Source organism: Physcomitrium patens, chromosome 15 (assembly GCF_059467195.1).
Source record: "Physcomitrium patens ecotype Gransden chromosome 15, ASM5946719v1, whole genome shotgun sequence".
NCBI classification, from domain to species: Eukaryota; Viridiplantae; Streptophyta; class Bryopsida; order Funariales; family Funariaceae; genus Physcomitrium; species Physcomitrium patens.
In genome coordinates this window covers 7,593,089-7,609,848 of record NC_143424.1, presented here as the reverse complement: position 1 = coordinate 7,609,848, position 16,760 = coordinate 7,593,089, and the positions used below count along the sequence as shown (strand labels likewise).

General features: G+C 32.1%; 2 protein-coding genes across 2 annotated transcripts; one reads left to right on the top strand and one right to left on the bottom strand.

Moving 5' to 3' along the window:
* The first annotated feature begins 3,923 nt into the window (after window positions 1-3,923).
* Window positions 3,924-5,400, top strand: LOC112292246 (ubiquitin-related modifier 1 homolog). The gene is made up of 4 exons (XM_024540540.3): window positions 3,924-4,033; window positions 4,203-4,278; window positions 4,616-4,698; window positions 5,071-5,400. The coding sequence occupies exons 1-4, from the start codon at window positions 4,011-4,013 to the stop codon at window positions 5,186-5,188; spliced, it is 300 nt and encodes a 99-aa protein (XP_024396308.1). The 5' UTR covers window positions 3,924-4,010; the 3' UTR covers window positions 5,189-5,400.
* A 3,669-nt stretch (window positions 5,401-9,069) lies between these two features.
* LOC112292747 (light-harvesting complex stress-related protein 1, chloroplastic) lies at window positions 9,070-10,457 on the bottom strand. The gene is made up of 2 exons (XM_024541545.3): window positions 10,210-10,457; window positions 9,070-9,912 (listed from the first exon to the last, which is right to left on the bottom strand). The coding sequence occupies exons 1-2, from the start codon at window positions 10,370-10,372 to the stop codon at window positions 9,341-9,343; spliced, it is 735 nt and encodes a 244-aa protein (XP_024397313.1). The 5' UTR covers window positions 10,373-10,457; the 3' UTR covers window positions 9,070-9,340.
* Window positions 10,458-16,760: the final 6,303 nt, after the last annotated feature.

Here is a 16,760-nt window from a genome sequence, read left to right as displayed (position 1 = left end):
GGTTCAAAAGATGCTTCAGCTTCTTTGTTCCACTTGAGTTTGTCTTTGCAAGTCAAACATATAAGTGAGGCTACAACTCGAGAGAAGTCTTTGATGAAGATCCAATAATATTTGGCAAAGCCTGAAAAGCATTGGATATTTCTTACCGTTTTTGAAATCTTCCAATCTATAATAGTTTGAACTTTCTTAAGATCCATCATAAGTCCATCATTTGAAATAATGTATCATAAGAAGTCGACTTGAATATTATGAATTATACACTTTTCTATCTTGGCATAAAAACTTGCATCTCTTAATTTTTATAACACACAATGAACATAAAGTTCATATTCATTTGAGTTCTTAGAATAGATCAAAATATCGTCTAGATAACAAACAACAAAATTGTCAAAAAAATTCTTGAAAAACATCATTCATTAGATATTGAAAAGCTTTCGATGCATTTGTAAGTCCAAAAGATATGATGTTGTATTCAAAATATCCATATCTAGTTCAAAATGCAGTCTTCTATTCATCTCCTTTTATAATACATACTAGATTATATGCTCCCCGTAGATCTATTTTTGCATAGATCTTTACTTGGTTCGGTTGATTAAAAGTCCAGATATCAAAAGTAGAAGGTACCTATTCTTGATGGTGATCTTGTTGACAAAATTGTGAAGCATATAATGTTACAAATTAATTGCCTTGTCATAAAATATAGATCTTATTGGTTGTGACACAAGGTATATCATGTTTTCCATATATGGACCAAAATTCCTCCAAAAATGCCTCCAGATTATCCAATATTAGATCTCGTCATTCAAAAAATGATAAAAACCACGATAGTGCTGAACCTAAAAGAAGTGTGTCAATGAATTTAACTTGTGACCTAGAATTGGATAACTTTGAGATTGAAGTTCAATCACAAGTTATACTTGATTAATAAATCCTCAAAATTTAGATCTTGTACCATCAAACTTCTTGGATAAGGAAATTCTTGGTTCTCTAATACTTGAAGAATGTTCCACCATGGATGGAAGGATATGATTTGGTGCAGATATTGAGGCAGCTCTAATCATCTCTATATCTTCACTTCTTGCCATTCTTGTTGATCCTTGTGGTGGTAAGCTAATTTGATGCATTGCAAGCATCAACTCCCTCAATTGCTCTTGCATTTGTGCCATTGCACTCTTCATTTCAATAAGCTCTCCTATAATAACACTCAAAAAATATCTAATACCATTCAAGAAAAGTAGAAGAAAGAGCTACGAAAGAAGTTGAGGACAAAGAAAATACTACGAACAATATTAGTTTAGAAGAAGGTAATCTGTAGCTTCTAATAGGTTTATGTCTTATTATGAGAAAGGGGTAATCTAATCTTAATCAAGACAAGACAAAGCTCTAATATTATAAGTGGACTCTTGTTAATTTATCAAGGACATAACCTAGAAGATGATGCATAAATCAATGAAATTCGTGTCAAAGAAAAAGTGACAAAATAAAAATAAGGAAGTATATATATTTAAAAGAAATTAGAATGGCTTATTTCCTAAAAGACAAAAAAAATTGAGACTCTTGAAACTAGACTAGAAGCAAGAAAGGAGTTGATAAGAATGAAGAGGGCTTCATTTTTGTCTATATATACTATCTAACTAGGAGCTATGTAACAATGTTCTATAGGACCTCTAATATGTGTTGACTTTGTAAGACACATGTCTTAGCTTACAAGGTAAGTTTTCTACATGTGGGCCACAAAGTTAACTTGTTCTTCAAGCTACTAACATGTATGGCACATGACCAACTTGTTGACTACATTTCTAATTTAAAAAGTTAATTTAAGACATGTATAAAATCAAAGCAGTGTTTATGAAGCTTCTAGGAAGCTTCTATAAAAGATATTATGGAATTGACATACTTTTACCTACTATTATCTAAATCATATAAGTAATTATTGCTTTACATGTGTATGTCCATGACATTTTAATAGGATTTTAAGGTATATATAAAACCAATCTTTAAAAAATCTTCATGCACTATTTAACTTTTATTTTTTTCATTATTATGTCTAAAATTTGGATTTTAAAGCATATGAGTATTTTCAAGTTGTATCTAAATTTATTCTTTTATTTTATTATAGTCATTTTAATCATTCTTTTTTTTGCTTTCCAAAATATATTGCAATTGCAAGTTTCTTTGTTGATTATTATTTATTCTTGAAATAATAATAACAAAATTATTGATGGACTTTCTTATTTCTAAAATAAAAAATTAAGATTTTTTTAATAAGTTCGAAATTTATAAAATAGTATAAGATTTTATTATTATTAAATTTCTATAATTCATCATTTATTATTTATCTACTTACTTAAATAATGTTTGTATGCTTCTCATCTATGAAGTTGTACCACTTTTATCTATATTATTTACTATACTTATAATTAAAATTATATTTTCATATCATAATTTAAATTAGTATTATGATTTTGGATTTTATTTATTAATTATACAATATCATTTTAAAAACATTATATATTTTGGTAGAAATACTAAAAATATTTTTTAATTTTATATCTTAAAGATGCTTTATAATTTTCTTTAAAAATAATTCATCTTGATGTAATACCATAGATATCTAGAATACTTAAATATATAGAATTATACTAAAATATCTAATAGATAAATAAAATTGGATAAAATAAATAATTTTATTTTTAAAATGATTTGAAAGAGCTTTCTAAACAAAAATTAGATTCATATGTGTCTTTGGACGTGCCATATGAATTCAAAAACTTTTATTATTACTATTATCATCTCAACAACCACTAAAGAATCTTCTTATTACATAGATACTTAGTCTACAAGCTTTGTGGATTTTAAAAAACTTTCAAATATTTTTCTTGTGAACTTATATATTTAGAGGCAAAGTTGACACCATTCAATGTCTTTCTTGTACTCCAAACTTAATTAAATATATATATATATATATATATATATATTATGCACTTAACAATAGTAACTCTTATACATTTTTTTTTTTATAAAATACTTTTTTTTATTTCATTGCTGCTTTTTTTAGTTTCACATAATTAAGGTACAAAATAACAAAAGATGTCACTTCACAAGTCTACATGGATGTATGTCCTTGATACATACTTACACATCTGAAATTTCTCACAAACTTGGATATAAAAGTCTTAAGAATAGATCCAAAGAGATTCCATGTGACTCTTTTTAAAAATTACATTTAATTCTAATGTTACATAGAGATATTTTTCACTTTGCCAAAATGATTAAAACATGTATTTTTATTTCATGATTTGTCACATAATACAACAAAGATTATTGACATGGCTATCTTGGTTATCTATTTTACATATTAACAATCTGGATTTATCAAATTTTATAACTTTTATTAAGGATTTTACAAAAAGATTATATATATATATATATATATATATGTGTGTGTGTGTGTGTGTGTAAGTGTATTTTTTAATCTTACTTCATATATATAGAGACACAATACATCAACTAAATAGGTTGTGTATAGGAAGTAAGGCATTCAAATATTTTTTTATTATTAATTTGGTAAGTACCCCCAAAAATAGCCAAATTCTTGAATTTTTTTTCCAAAGTGATTCTTATTACTATTCATTTTTTAATCATTTCATTTTATAAATGTGCTTGCTATTTCACTTCACAAACAAATAGATGTCATGAATTATAATTATTACTATATATTTTCATCTAAAAAACTGAAGAAAATGAAGGATTTCAAAGAATGAGAAATTCTACATCGTTAACTTTGTCCCTTGATTTGGCCCTTTGATACCTTTTTCCATCACTCAGCCAGTGTGAAATGGGACTTCCACTGCGTGATGAACAAATTAGGGTTTCGATTAACAGCGCAGTGGTGCTTGCTCCTGTGGCTCATTCGGCCTCGCAGCTCTGATTACCGAATCTCCTTTCATTTCATTGTAGTGCGATCCAATTTCCGAGCTGCACGTTTAGGTGTGCGGAGGGCTGACGACATGCATCTGACGTTGGAATTCGGGTAAGCATCGAGTGCTTGGTTTTGTCCCTATCTCATGTTTTCAATGTTCTCGGTGCTGTTTTTTGGTGGTGAGTTTGGGAATTCCTTGTGTTGAAGTTTGTAGAGCTATGGATCGTGTTAGTTTCGGGTTTCGTTATTGAGCTCTGATGGTCTGCTTGTGTGCTTGCAGCGGTGGGTTAGAGCTTCTATTTGGGTCGCAGAAGAAGCACGAAGTGGAAGTCACTTCGCCTGATGACCTTAAGGAGGTACTTTTGCAGCTTCTAGATACCATTGCGCAGAGAAGATTAGAATTCTGGGTTTTCTTGTTCGTTTATTTACTCGAAAGCTGCTTGTCCGGCAGCGAAATTTTCACTTGGTGCTGTCCTATTGCTTTGTTGTGTGAGTCCTGCGTTTGTGGTTTAGGTCTGCGCAATCATGATGTCTGTGTGTTTTTGTATTCGGAATTTTGTTGCGTATTTGTGAGCTTGAGCGTCTAGATTGCTGAACTTTCTCTTGCCCCATATATGACTCTAGACCTGCGAGGGTTAGGTGTCTTGCTAATTACGAAAGTTCAATACGAATTAAAAGAAGGGTTTGTGACAGGTGACGATGGAGTCGTTGCTTTCTTGGATTAAGGATAATCTTATAAAAGAAAGGCCAGAGATGTTTGTGAAAGAGAGCTCAGTGTAAGATTTCCAAGTTTTCTTACCGCTTGTAGGATTACATCGTCTACATGAATTGCAGTGTAATTTATTTTTCTTTATTTTTTTCGTTGTTGTTGTTGCAATTTAGATAATAAATACAGTGTTGGGGGAGAGCAGTTGCTGATAAAGTTTAGTTTTAGGGTATAAATAGTAATTTCACTTTATTTGAATGTTTGGAAGTTGTTTGGGACCATCTTGACAGGTCTACCTGTAAGGCTAGATTGTCGCAGGGAAAGTTTGCTGAGACAGACTGAATATTTTTTCAGGTCATTTATGTTCATGAGTTTTTTCTGTAGCAGTTCTATTTTTGTAGCATAAGTATTTTGTTTCATAACCTGGTTGGGTTTCATGCAGGCGACCAGGCGTGCTTGTTTTGATCAATGACAGCGACTGGGAGCTTTGTGGTCGACTGGAGACGGTGCTGGAAGAGAATGATGAAGTTATATTTATTTCCACCTTACACGGTGGCTGAGCTCATTGCTTCCATTGTAAACAACACCTAATCATCATTAAGTGGTGGATAATTTGTATTATAAATATAATTTAAAACTCGATTAGCAGAATTAGCATCAGCAACGAGTTAATGCTCCTCTTTCGATCCAGGGCTTGTAGTGTTGGATGTAAGGTTGTATCAAACATTGTTAAGATGGAAATGAAGTGCGAGTTTATCTCAGTTCAATCTTACATAGATCGTTATTTGGCCTCTCGTTGAGAATCTGTTCACATGTTTATTTTTTGAGTAGGTTATAAGTACTTATCTCTATTGATTAATAAAAGTCACTAAAAATTTGTCAATTATTAGATGTTAGTAATAATTATTATTTATCATAAAATGGAGTTAATTCTTAAAATTTTGATTAATTATTGGAGTTTATTAGTTTTGAGAGATTACTTACTGAGATCTGAGATGACAATTATATATAAGTGTAAGACTTAAGGTACATTATTAAAACCACACACATTATTAAATAAGATTCTTAATAATATAAGATATAAAGATAGGAGACATATACTTTGATACATTTAACAAGTGATAAACTTGAAAAAAGACAAGCATGAGGAGGTTACTATCATGGTATAAGGATTCTCTTATAATGGCCTTAAGTAAATAAAAATGTATAACATTTTTACTAAAATTACTATTTAAAAAATATATAATTTTTTTTAACTACAAACATATAACTTTTATAAGGAAGTAAAAAAAAAAAAAGGATATAACATCTTTCTAATTATTATTATTGCATATAAAGACATATATAGAAGTGATTATTTTTCTTAGAGGGAGAAGAATTTAAAGAGTCATCCTATTATAAGATTTTTATATCTTATCTTGTCTTACATCATTTAAAGATAGAAAAATATTATCTTGGTTGAATAAAAGTTCTTAGGAAAATTTTCTTCGAAGATGTGAAATTGAATAATGTAGATTACTCTTCTTTGCAATGTAGAGGCTTGATGCCATATATTTTGATAAAATCAATCTATTTTATTTTATTTTTGACAAGATGTGTAGTGCATTCATAAAGTATTGAGTTGGAGATTATTGTTGTAAAAATATTATGTTTTTTTTTTTTTTATTTCCTTATTAGCTTCAAGGATGATATGATTAAAATCTCTTATAATACCTACTATTGTTATTTGTAGATTGGTTTTACCATTTATTAACATTGCTAGCAATAATGATGAAAATCCAAGCTTTGTGGATTATGCACCAAATTTCTATTCATATATTGTGCTAAGTTGTGGTGGGCTAGTGCCATAGTTAACTTATTATAATATTAGAACAAGTTATTTTAAGATTAGAAAAAAGAAGAGTTTTCTAATTTAAATTAATTAGCACATCAATGAGGTCAATGTGCAACTTAGTAAGTGAGATGGCTACTTGATTTCTTTGGTTGTATACTATGGTTGATAAAAATATAAGTTTTTGTTTGTATTAAAAGCAATCCTCAAATTAAACTCTGTGAGATGGAGGTAGTTCTATTGTTATTGATTTGGATTATTAATATGTCCACATTTCCACTCTATTTTGATTAAATTCCAAATTACTCAGTACTTGAATAATCATACTATTGGTTGATGGTGCAAAGGTGCAATTGAGGGTTAAAAATAATTTAAATAGATTTTTTTAATCCAACTTACTTACTTTTAAATTTTTACTTTGGTTTTAATGATTCTTTCTATTATGTTATTTGTATGAGTGAAAGAGTCATGAAGTATACATATTTTTTCTAGGATAAAACAATGTTTGATTCTAACCTATATAATAATGGCCTTATACCGAAATAGTGATGTTGATCTTAAAAAAGTCCAACTAGTCCAACAAATCTATATTTTTTAATATCTAAGATAGTATATTTATGCTTTGAACTTGTCACAATAGAATTTGGTGATAAAAAAATCATGTGATCAATAATGATATTTTCCATTTTTTAAAAAAATAAATAAATATAGTACTTCTTAAATTACTTAGCATGGATGTATCTATTGATACTTGTTAATAGATTAACTAATACTTAAGAATTGAAGTTTGTTTGTTATTTGTAATTGTTGTTGTGGAAGTGAGTTCCATTAAATAGAAGTTATTATTTTGAGTTTCTTTCACTTTTTATAGACTTATTCTTGTCACTCATCTCTTATTCTAAAGCAAAGTTGTTGATATTGATAATAATATTAGTGTTTTGTTTGGAAGATATTCAATTTTAGATTTTTGTCCTAAATATATAATGATATTGTTCTGTGTGTATTTTTATTTTTATTTTTGTTTTATTTTTGAAGTCTATTATTAAGTTATCTTGCCCTTTTTATTTACCACGAAGGTAAAACCATCTTTTTTTGAAAGAAATAACTCTTTAATAATTGTTAAGATTTTATCAATGTCATTTCTATTACTATTCGTGTTGTTTGTTTTTATTCTTGTATAATTTCTTGTGTCTCTTTGCTTACATAGTCAATTATTTGCCATAATTTTTTTAAAAAATAGATAATAATGGATATTTTTTGGTATAATTTTTAATATGAAAAAAGAAATTAGCATCTTATAACTAGATTAGGATTTAACACAAGACTTCTTTAAATCACTTGAAAATAAATAAAAAAGTCTCTATTAATAATTCTTGCAATATTTATAATTCCTTTGATTTTTTCTTCTAATATACATAACCATTTTTTAAAGTACTTAAAATGCTATTAGAAAAAAATACAATGTACTGACATATTTTTGCAAGTTCAAAAAAATTGGCATAACAATGTTAGAATTAATAATTACTTTTGAAGTTTTATATTCAATGAAAAATCATAAATAGCTCTTAATGTAGTCATTAGAAAAACCTTCACCCTAGTTATCTCCGACTTAGACCTCTTCTTCAATGTTTGGAGTGTTGCCATTGTGTACATGAGTCCCTCTTGCCATTACAAATAGTCTATGCATACCTATATGTATAAAAAAAACTAAAAATCACTTTTTATTTACTTTTTAAATCCACAAATTCTGTTCCTACCGTCCGATCTTTTATCGATAGCACACTTTATACAAGCCACGATTTTGGATTGAAAAGAACCAAATTTTGACCTTCGCGGCCGCAGCCGCGCCAACCCTAAACTACCAAAGCTTACAGCTCCGAACAGTACAGTCTGCTGCATCCTTCACTTCAAACTCAAGACTGAGCTTCATATAACTTCTAGTGGAGAGAGATGTTAGCATTGACCTGGCGGATCGATGGAAACTGTATTCCAAGGATTCTTTCAGGTTGCGAAACTGCCCAAGCACCCAGATGATGTGGTGCTTTACACCCACGCCGCTTAAAGTACTGCAGACAGGTAAAAATGTTTGCCATTGCGCCCCGTGTAAACTATGTATGGAATTACTAACTTATTGTGTTCACAGAATAAATCTTTATGTTCTGGCTTTAACATGTGTTTTTTTCAATATAGCAGCATATTGTCAAATTTCTTGAATATACGTATGTACATGTGGGCACATGCTGGATTACTGTTTGATGCAATACATCTCAGATGATAAATAAATTAGTATGCATTTGGTGACTGAGAAGCATGTACCAGGAAATAAATAGGAAAGAGAGTGTGAGCTTCAACTGGTTAGTTTCTGTTCTTTTTTCACATTGACAACATATCAGTAGCTAGTTCTAAGCTACAATTGAAGAGGATATCGTTGGAGAAGGACAGAGTCCTTACTGGATGTGTGGGGTTCGAGAGGAATTTGTTAGTATATTCCACATAACTTATCACAATCCGCACATGAGAATCGTTACCAATATCAGTATGAGAAAGGGCTGTTGCATCAGTATTTGTGAGCTCCTAGAGCTATCATCATCCATCAGCAGAAGACGAGGATTGTTGTCGTATGCCTAGCACACTGTTTTCGTAACAAATCAATTGGGAATGAACGTACATGTTATCCTTAGCATGAAGGAACACTGCTATACTACCCACCTGGCTAGCTTCGGTAAACTCAGCCTCCATCTAAAATTCATCACCGTCCAAAATGTGGATCACAAAAAATCCCGGGTTCAATAAAAGGTGGACAGAAACTCTGACCCGTGCCTCCGGCATTAAAATACAGTCCTTGCCACTTACCAATGAAGTATATACAACTACAGCTAGCTTACAGACCTAATCTTTTGAACAAATGCTCAAAAATCTCCTCACCGGAGACCAGTTCCTGAGCAACGAAAGCGGCGATAGCGATCATGGCAAGACGGCCATTGTTGAGCTCCTTGGTCTGCATAACCTTCCTTTCAGCGGGATCAGTTGGGAGGAGGCCCAAGGGGTCAAAGCCCAAGTTACCGGGTTCGTAGTCATCCCTCAATGTGTTGAAGTCCTGGGAACGGGGAGTTGCCCAACCAAGACCTACTCTGTATGCCTCGCAAAGAGCGATGGCGAAGATAAGAGGCTCCCAAAAGACGGCACCGCGAGCTTCAACCTGCTGGAAGTGGTAGATAGCTGGACCAGAGATTTGGCCGTCAAAGTTGTAGAACAAAGAGTAATCCTGGAGCTGCTCCTGGACAATAAATCCTAAAGAGGCAAGCATGGCAACACGGCCGTGAGTGATTTCCGACTCCCTCCACCTGTTCAGCTCCTTAATGGGTCGGGGGCTGGAGGCAGCGCGGGCCAGGAGGTCAGCAGGGTCGAAGATGTTCTCGAACGGAGCAGTCACTCCGGGCATTGTCTTCGCATCTGCAACGATGAACGAAAAAGTCAATATACAAAGCTAACACGAGGCAAGCGCTCCGATCGACGCTGACGGAGTGCAGCCACGAGAAACACGTATATCTAAACGATGAAACCTACGAGTCGGACAACAAACGCAAAAAGGGAGTAACAATGTTTCTCCTTGCATTTGCGAGGGTCTACGTCAGGCAACTAAAAATCACCCGCTGGCTCTAAATGATTCCATACCTTATCTTAAAGACAGACAGATACTCTAATTCACGAAATGTACAACAAAATCAGGCTTGAAAGATGAGGTCTTACACTCGAGCACATTTGGGGGCACGACGGCTGGATCAGGAGAGACCTTGTCAGCTACAGCGCTGATGTGCAGCACAGAAGTGCGCCTCGTTGCGTGAGGTGCAGCTGCAACGGAGAAGAGCTTAGCTGCAGAGATGCAACTTACTGAAGATATCGCGGCCGCCATATTTGTTGTTTTACTAAAAACAATAAGGACACAAATTTGCCAAAACCGTGGAGAAAATGAGAGGACAACACAGTGGGAAGAGAGTTCAATCTGAGCGGAGATTGCAACCAACTGTGTCCCTATTTATAAATCAGAAACTGCTCCTCTCCACGCTCTTGTGGAATTCCAATGAACCCTTCAGAGCAGCTCAATTGTGTGATGATGAATGAACGAGCCTCTGAATCCATCCTCAACCTCTTATTATGTGAAGTTATCGTGGCACAATCCTAGCTGCCGATGTTGCGGGGGGACGTTTGTGGACATTTTGCGGAAATTTTGACTAGGACGATGTGAATGAAGCAAGGCTGAATGTTCAGCCTCCTCCACCCAATTTGCAGAGCGGCCCATTCTATCTTCACACCATCACTTTGTCGCAGAGTCCCACTCTTGCTCCCCGTCAGTCTCTCTCGCTACATTCACTCACTTTTTTCCCTTCAGTACTGGAAAAATTGATCGTGGGGCTGGAACTTTTCCTCGGCATTCGTGCTTGGATCTCCGCCACTTGGAAGGCCTTGTACAAGCATCCACCGTGGCACCTGCGGATCTTTTTGTTGGCTCACAAACGTTCTTGTCACAGTGATCTCAGAGCTTGATCCGCTTTCGGCGCTGAATCGAGTCTTGTCCAACACTGTACATCCACCCACAATGCACTTCTTCAACAATTTTAAACAAGGACCAGGCGCAACAAACATATCGACACAGACACTCGCATACGGCGCCAGTAAATCGACTCTGCTGAATATTGCTTTCCTACTCCACGATTTCCATCGTTGCGTGCCTCTAACGTAGCCGACCCATTCTCTACCACCCCGATTTCCGACCTATAATGTTGGGTATTTTCGTGAGTCCACCATCCTTTATGATTAGTTTTGACATCCTTCTGGTTAGAAATAAGTTTAGTGCTTGCTAAGTGTACAACATTCTTGATCATGAAAAAGTGTGGCAAGATGGATGGAGTGAGAGTCTTATAATTTTAATTGCTTGGGGTGGAATTCAAGTTTAGTAGGAGCTAGTTGAATTCTTGTTACCTCATGCATATATTATTTGTAGGTAGCATGGAATTAGGTGAAATTTGATAGCATAATTAAGAGGCATACTTTTTGATTATGAAAAAGGATGATTTTCAATTTTATAACCCACTATGGATTGGAATTAGCTTGGTCTATATGTGTCATGAATATATATCTATTGTAATTGTTGTCTAAGTAATATGAATAGGTAGAAGTAGGTAAAAGTAGATTAATTTCATAATGTCTTTTAGAAAAGCTTCTTAGAAGCTTCTTAGACATTGTTTTGACTTTACATGTGTTTATAGTTGATTCATAGGTTAGAAAATTGGTCAACAAGCTAACCACGTGCCACATATATTGGTAGTTTGTAAAACAAGCTAATTATAAGGGGTCCACATAGAAAACTTACCTTGCAAGTTAAGATATGTGTCATGCAAAGTCAAAACGTGTTTGGAGGCTCTATAGAACGTCACCACATAGATCTTAGGTAGATAGTATATATAGAGGTAAGAGTAAAGTCTTCTTCACTCTTATCAATACTTTTCTTGTTTGTAGTCTAGTTTCAAGAGTCCTAGGTTTTCTTGTCTTTTGATAATAGGCATTCCAATTTCTTTTTTAAAATACATACTTTTCTATTTCTATTTTGTCATATTCTTTGAGAGAGTCTCGCTTATTTATTCCCTTTCATCAAGTTCTTGTCCTTAACAAATTGACAAGAATACACTTATAATATCAGAGTTTTGTCTTTTCTTGATTAAATTTTTTTTTTTTTTTTTTTTTTTTTTTTTACATAAGCATATTAAAATTTTTATATAAGCATATTAAAAATTGTAGATTATCCTCTTCTAAATTGATATTGTCTTTAATATTTTTTCTTTATTTTTAAGTCTTCTCTTCTATTTGTCTTGAGTGATATTAGACATCTTCTTTTCTTTTAGTGTTATCATTGCAAAATTTGTTAAAATGAAGAATGCAATTTGTGCATCAACTCAAATTACTACTACATAGAGCAATAAGAATGGCAAGGAGCAAAGATATAGAGATGATTGGAGCTGCTTCAATATTTACACCAAATTAATCAATAATATTACATGCTTCATAGTTTTGATAACTTGTAATTAATATCAAGTGGCATGATGTTGCACTTACAAGCTAATTTCTTTACAGATTACAATATGAGGTAAAAAAAATTAATGTTCAATTTATTTGATCTTCAAACATTGAGTCAAGCAATTAACTTTTTTGTGAAGTATGACAATCAACTTTTTGAATTTTGATGTGAGAGTCATACAAGTATATCTTAATATTACTATAATTCAATGAAAATACTAACATCTTCCCAACACACACATTCAAAAGTAGAAGATATGCAAATTCATGTGATATATTTTAAATCTCTTATTGAGCAAAAAAAGACTTGTTGTCATTAGGAATGATTTTGCTTATATTGTGGAGAACCTAAACACAATATACAATACAATTATATGGTCCCTATTGTTGCTCGACAAATTTATTTTTTGACATACTATCTTCTTTGATGGCCATACTCCTCATTTTATGGTTGCGTCGTTTTAATGAAGAAAACTAAATCTATTCACATAAAAGTCATAGATGGTCATCCTTTGTCTTCAAAAAATATTATTCATAAAACTTTTCTTATAGAAGTAACAACTAATGGTCATAATAGCTTTATAATCTTTAATATCATTAGATCTTTTTTTAATCCAATCATTTTAGATTTATCATAATTAAAAAAATATATTTCAAAAATAGATTTGATTTCTTGTAGTTTTTACTTTTTTGAAAGTATAACTAAGAGTATAATTAATCAAATAGAAAGTCATAACTTGTAAAGCACACAAATTGGAAGAAGATGCATAAACTCGTGGAATCTGTATCAAAATTAACTTACAAAATAGAAGAAAATATATATATTCAAAGAAGAATTGAAATGACTATTACCAAAGACTAGAAAATATAAGACTCTTGAAACTAGACTAAAAAGAAGAAAGGAATTGATAAGATTAAGGAAGGCATCACTCTTGCCTCTATATATACTACTTAACTAAGAACTATGTAGCAATATGCTATAGGACTTTTAATATGCATCCAACTTGTAGAATACATGTCTAATTTGCAAAGCAAGTTTCTTAGGTGTATGCCATATGTCCAACTTGTATTACAAGTGGTCAACATATTGACATGTGGCTTCCTTGTTGGCCAAGTTTTCAATCTACCAATTACCTATAGACATATATGAAGGCAAAGCAGTGTCTTATGAAGCTTATAGGAAGCTTTTCATAAGATATTATCATATTTATCTACTTTGACTTACTTCTATCTATTCTTATTATCTAAATAATTATTAGGATAAATATGTATGCGTTGTCGTATGGCATGATTTGCTACTTGGGAAAAAACTGGGTATCTAGCTGTAGAGAGTGTAGCTTAAATCTTTATATGAATCTTGTATTAGCCTCCCAAAACTCCTTTATTTTTGCATAAATCTCAAAATATAACAAAACCCCTTCAAAACATATTTTTTCCGCAAAGGATTTTCTTGTCTTGAACTTTAAAAAATCATAACTCTTGATCTAACCGTTCAGTTTGTCTCAAATTTACAAGATAGGTAGAATTCACCTTTAAATTTTATCACGAAAAAAAAAAACCGAAAATTCACTCCCGATCTTTTGACATCTAAGAAATCCTAGTAGATGCTCTAAACCCTAATTTATAAGCACCCGAACACTATTTTCTTAATATCTCAATAACCCAATATTCAAATGTCATAAAACTTATGTACAAAGTTTACTAACATTAAATTACACATTCCTTGAAATCTTGAGTCAAAACCTTCTCAAATTGCTCAAGATATAGCTCAAGAGACAACCACTAGCAAATCGGATTACTTACTACCCTAAGATTGCATGCACTGACTTCAAAATCCAATAACTCCTTTATTTCAACTTGGAATCTAGTAAGCAGTATAAAAAAAGTGTAGCCGCAAAAGTGCTCTCTCCAATCGCGGTCGCCGATCCTCAATTTCTATTCGTATGCGTGCGTTATGCTAAAAAGAGTGATAGTAGCTCCCAAATCAATACTTTAACTTTGAGCGCTTGTATCTCCTTTATATATACTCCAAACCATACAAAACTTGCACCAAAACCATAGCCAAAAATCTAAACCTTTTGACCTTAGCCTTCAAAATTCAAATGGCTTCGAAAAACTAAACTTAATCTCTAATATGGCCTCAGGCAGCCTCCTTAAAGCCCATTGGTCATGATTTTTGACCAATAGGAATGGAGATTTTTATTACCCATCTCCATTCATCTATATTGGTGCCCTAATTACTCCCTTTGCTATCAAAATCCTTCTTCAATCCTTTTACTTATAAGATTTACATAATTTATGCTCTAAACACCAAATAAAAGAATCAAAAGAAGTTTTCAAAGGTTACCAATGTCTAACAAAGGTGATTCTAAATATTTAGAAGTTACTATCAAACAAAACCAATCTTAAAAGCCACTATCAAAAAGAAATTAAAATTATACAAATTCTATAGTAATCTTTTTAAACAACCTCATCTCAAAGTAATAATCAAATTATATTCTACAACCAATTAAAATCTACTAATATGGCTCTCACCATATAACTTAATGAATTATATTTAAAGTACATAATTATATTATTTTCATATAGTATCCGAACCACAACACGACAGCGTGTGATATTATCCTCTTTTAAGAATAAGTTCCATGAGTAGCTGTGTCGTACTGTAAAAATTTACAATATGTAAAAATTAGTTAGAACATATAATATGTTCATAAGACTTGGTGTATGTTGGAATGGTTAAATAGATTAATTTAAAAAGAATGGATTTAAGAAACTTTATTTTGAGTTTATCTTTTTACTTATAGCATTTCAAAAAAAAAACATTATAGAACCCAAATGTTTAGTATGGAGCCTTGAGAGGAGATTAGAGCCTAAAGAAGAAATTCTTAACTACTAGAAGGTTTATTGGGAGGGATGAAAGGAAGGCATGGTTGGATGAAGGCAAGGAGTGAAGACCTTCATCCCTATTGGTCAAATGTCATGCCCAATGGGCTTCAAGGAGGCTGTCCGAGGCCTTATTAGGGATTAGGGTTTCTTTTTCGAAGTCATTCGAGCTTTAGAGGCTAGGATCACTAAGTTCAAGGTTTTGGGTATAATTTGGATAAAGATTTTGTATGATTTCGAATTTTTGTGAAGAAGATATAGGTGTTCAAAGTTAAGGTGTCAAATTTGTACCTACTGTCACTCTTTGAAGCATAACATATACGTACGGAGTGCAATGAAAGATCGGAGATTGGAATTGGAAAGAAAGCTTTCATGGCTATACTTTATATATATTTTTTGACGAATTTCTAATCTGGATAAAAGACTTATAGGGCATTGAAGATAGCACATGTAATTCAAAGGTAGTAAGTGAGTCATTTTTTTGATAGTAATGTTTGGAGCCATATCTTAAGTAGTTGGATGAATTTTTGGCTCAAAATTTTTGTAAGTGTGTGTTATTAGGTTAAAAAGTTATAAATGAAAGTTTCATAGTATTTGAGTACTTATTTTGTGAGATATGAAGAAATTAGCACATGGGTATATGTAAGTTAGGATTTAAAGCTACTGTTAGGATTTTGGCAATATCTCAAGATCCGTAATGAATTTGCACTTGAATTTTTTTGTGGTAGTTTTTGAAAGTATATCAGTTCTGCATGTAAAATTTAAGATTTTTTTGGATAGCCTAATCGTGAGATATGAGCTATTGAAGTTTAAGAACCATTTCTCATACAGACATATAAGGTTTTAAGATACTTTATCATACATTTGGAAGTTTTCTTGGTATTTGAGCTTATATTTTGATTTAATTGTCCTAAAAGTGAATATATTATATTTATAAACTTGATAATTTTATATCTTAGACTTGATTGAGTATTTAGTGGCAGCCAGAAGCTCAGCGCTTTCTTGAGACAAATCTTCTCTACCTCAACAATGGTGATTACATATTGATGAAGTCTAAGATGCACCAAACTATATTTACCACATACTTTGATCTTTATTCTCTTTGAAGGTAATTGATAGGTTCCTTCAACCATCAATAATATCCCATACTAGGACAAAAAGACCATCCTAATATTTGATCATTACTGAGGCCTTCATAACTTTTTTCAAATAAAACATTAGTAATACCATCAGAAGTGGTTCCTAGTTCCAAAAGTATCATTAAACACTAGCAGTCCCTTCCAAAATTGTGGTACCAAATGCATTGTATCTTGCCATTAATTTGAGGAAGAATATATCATTTT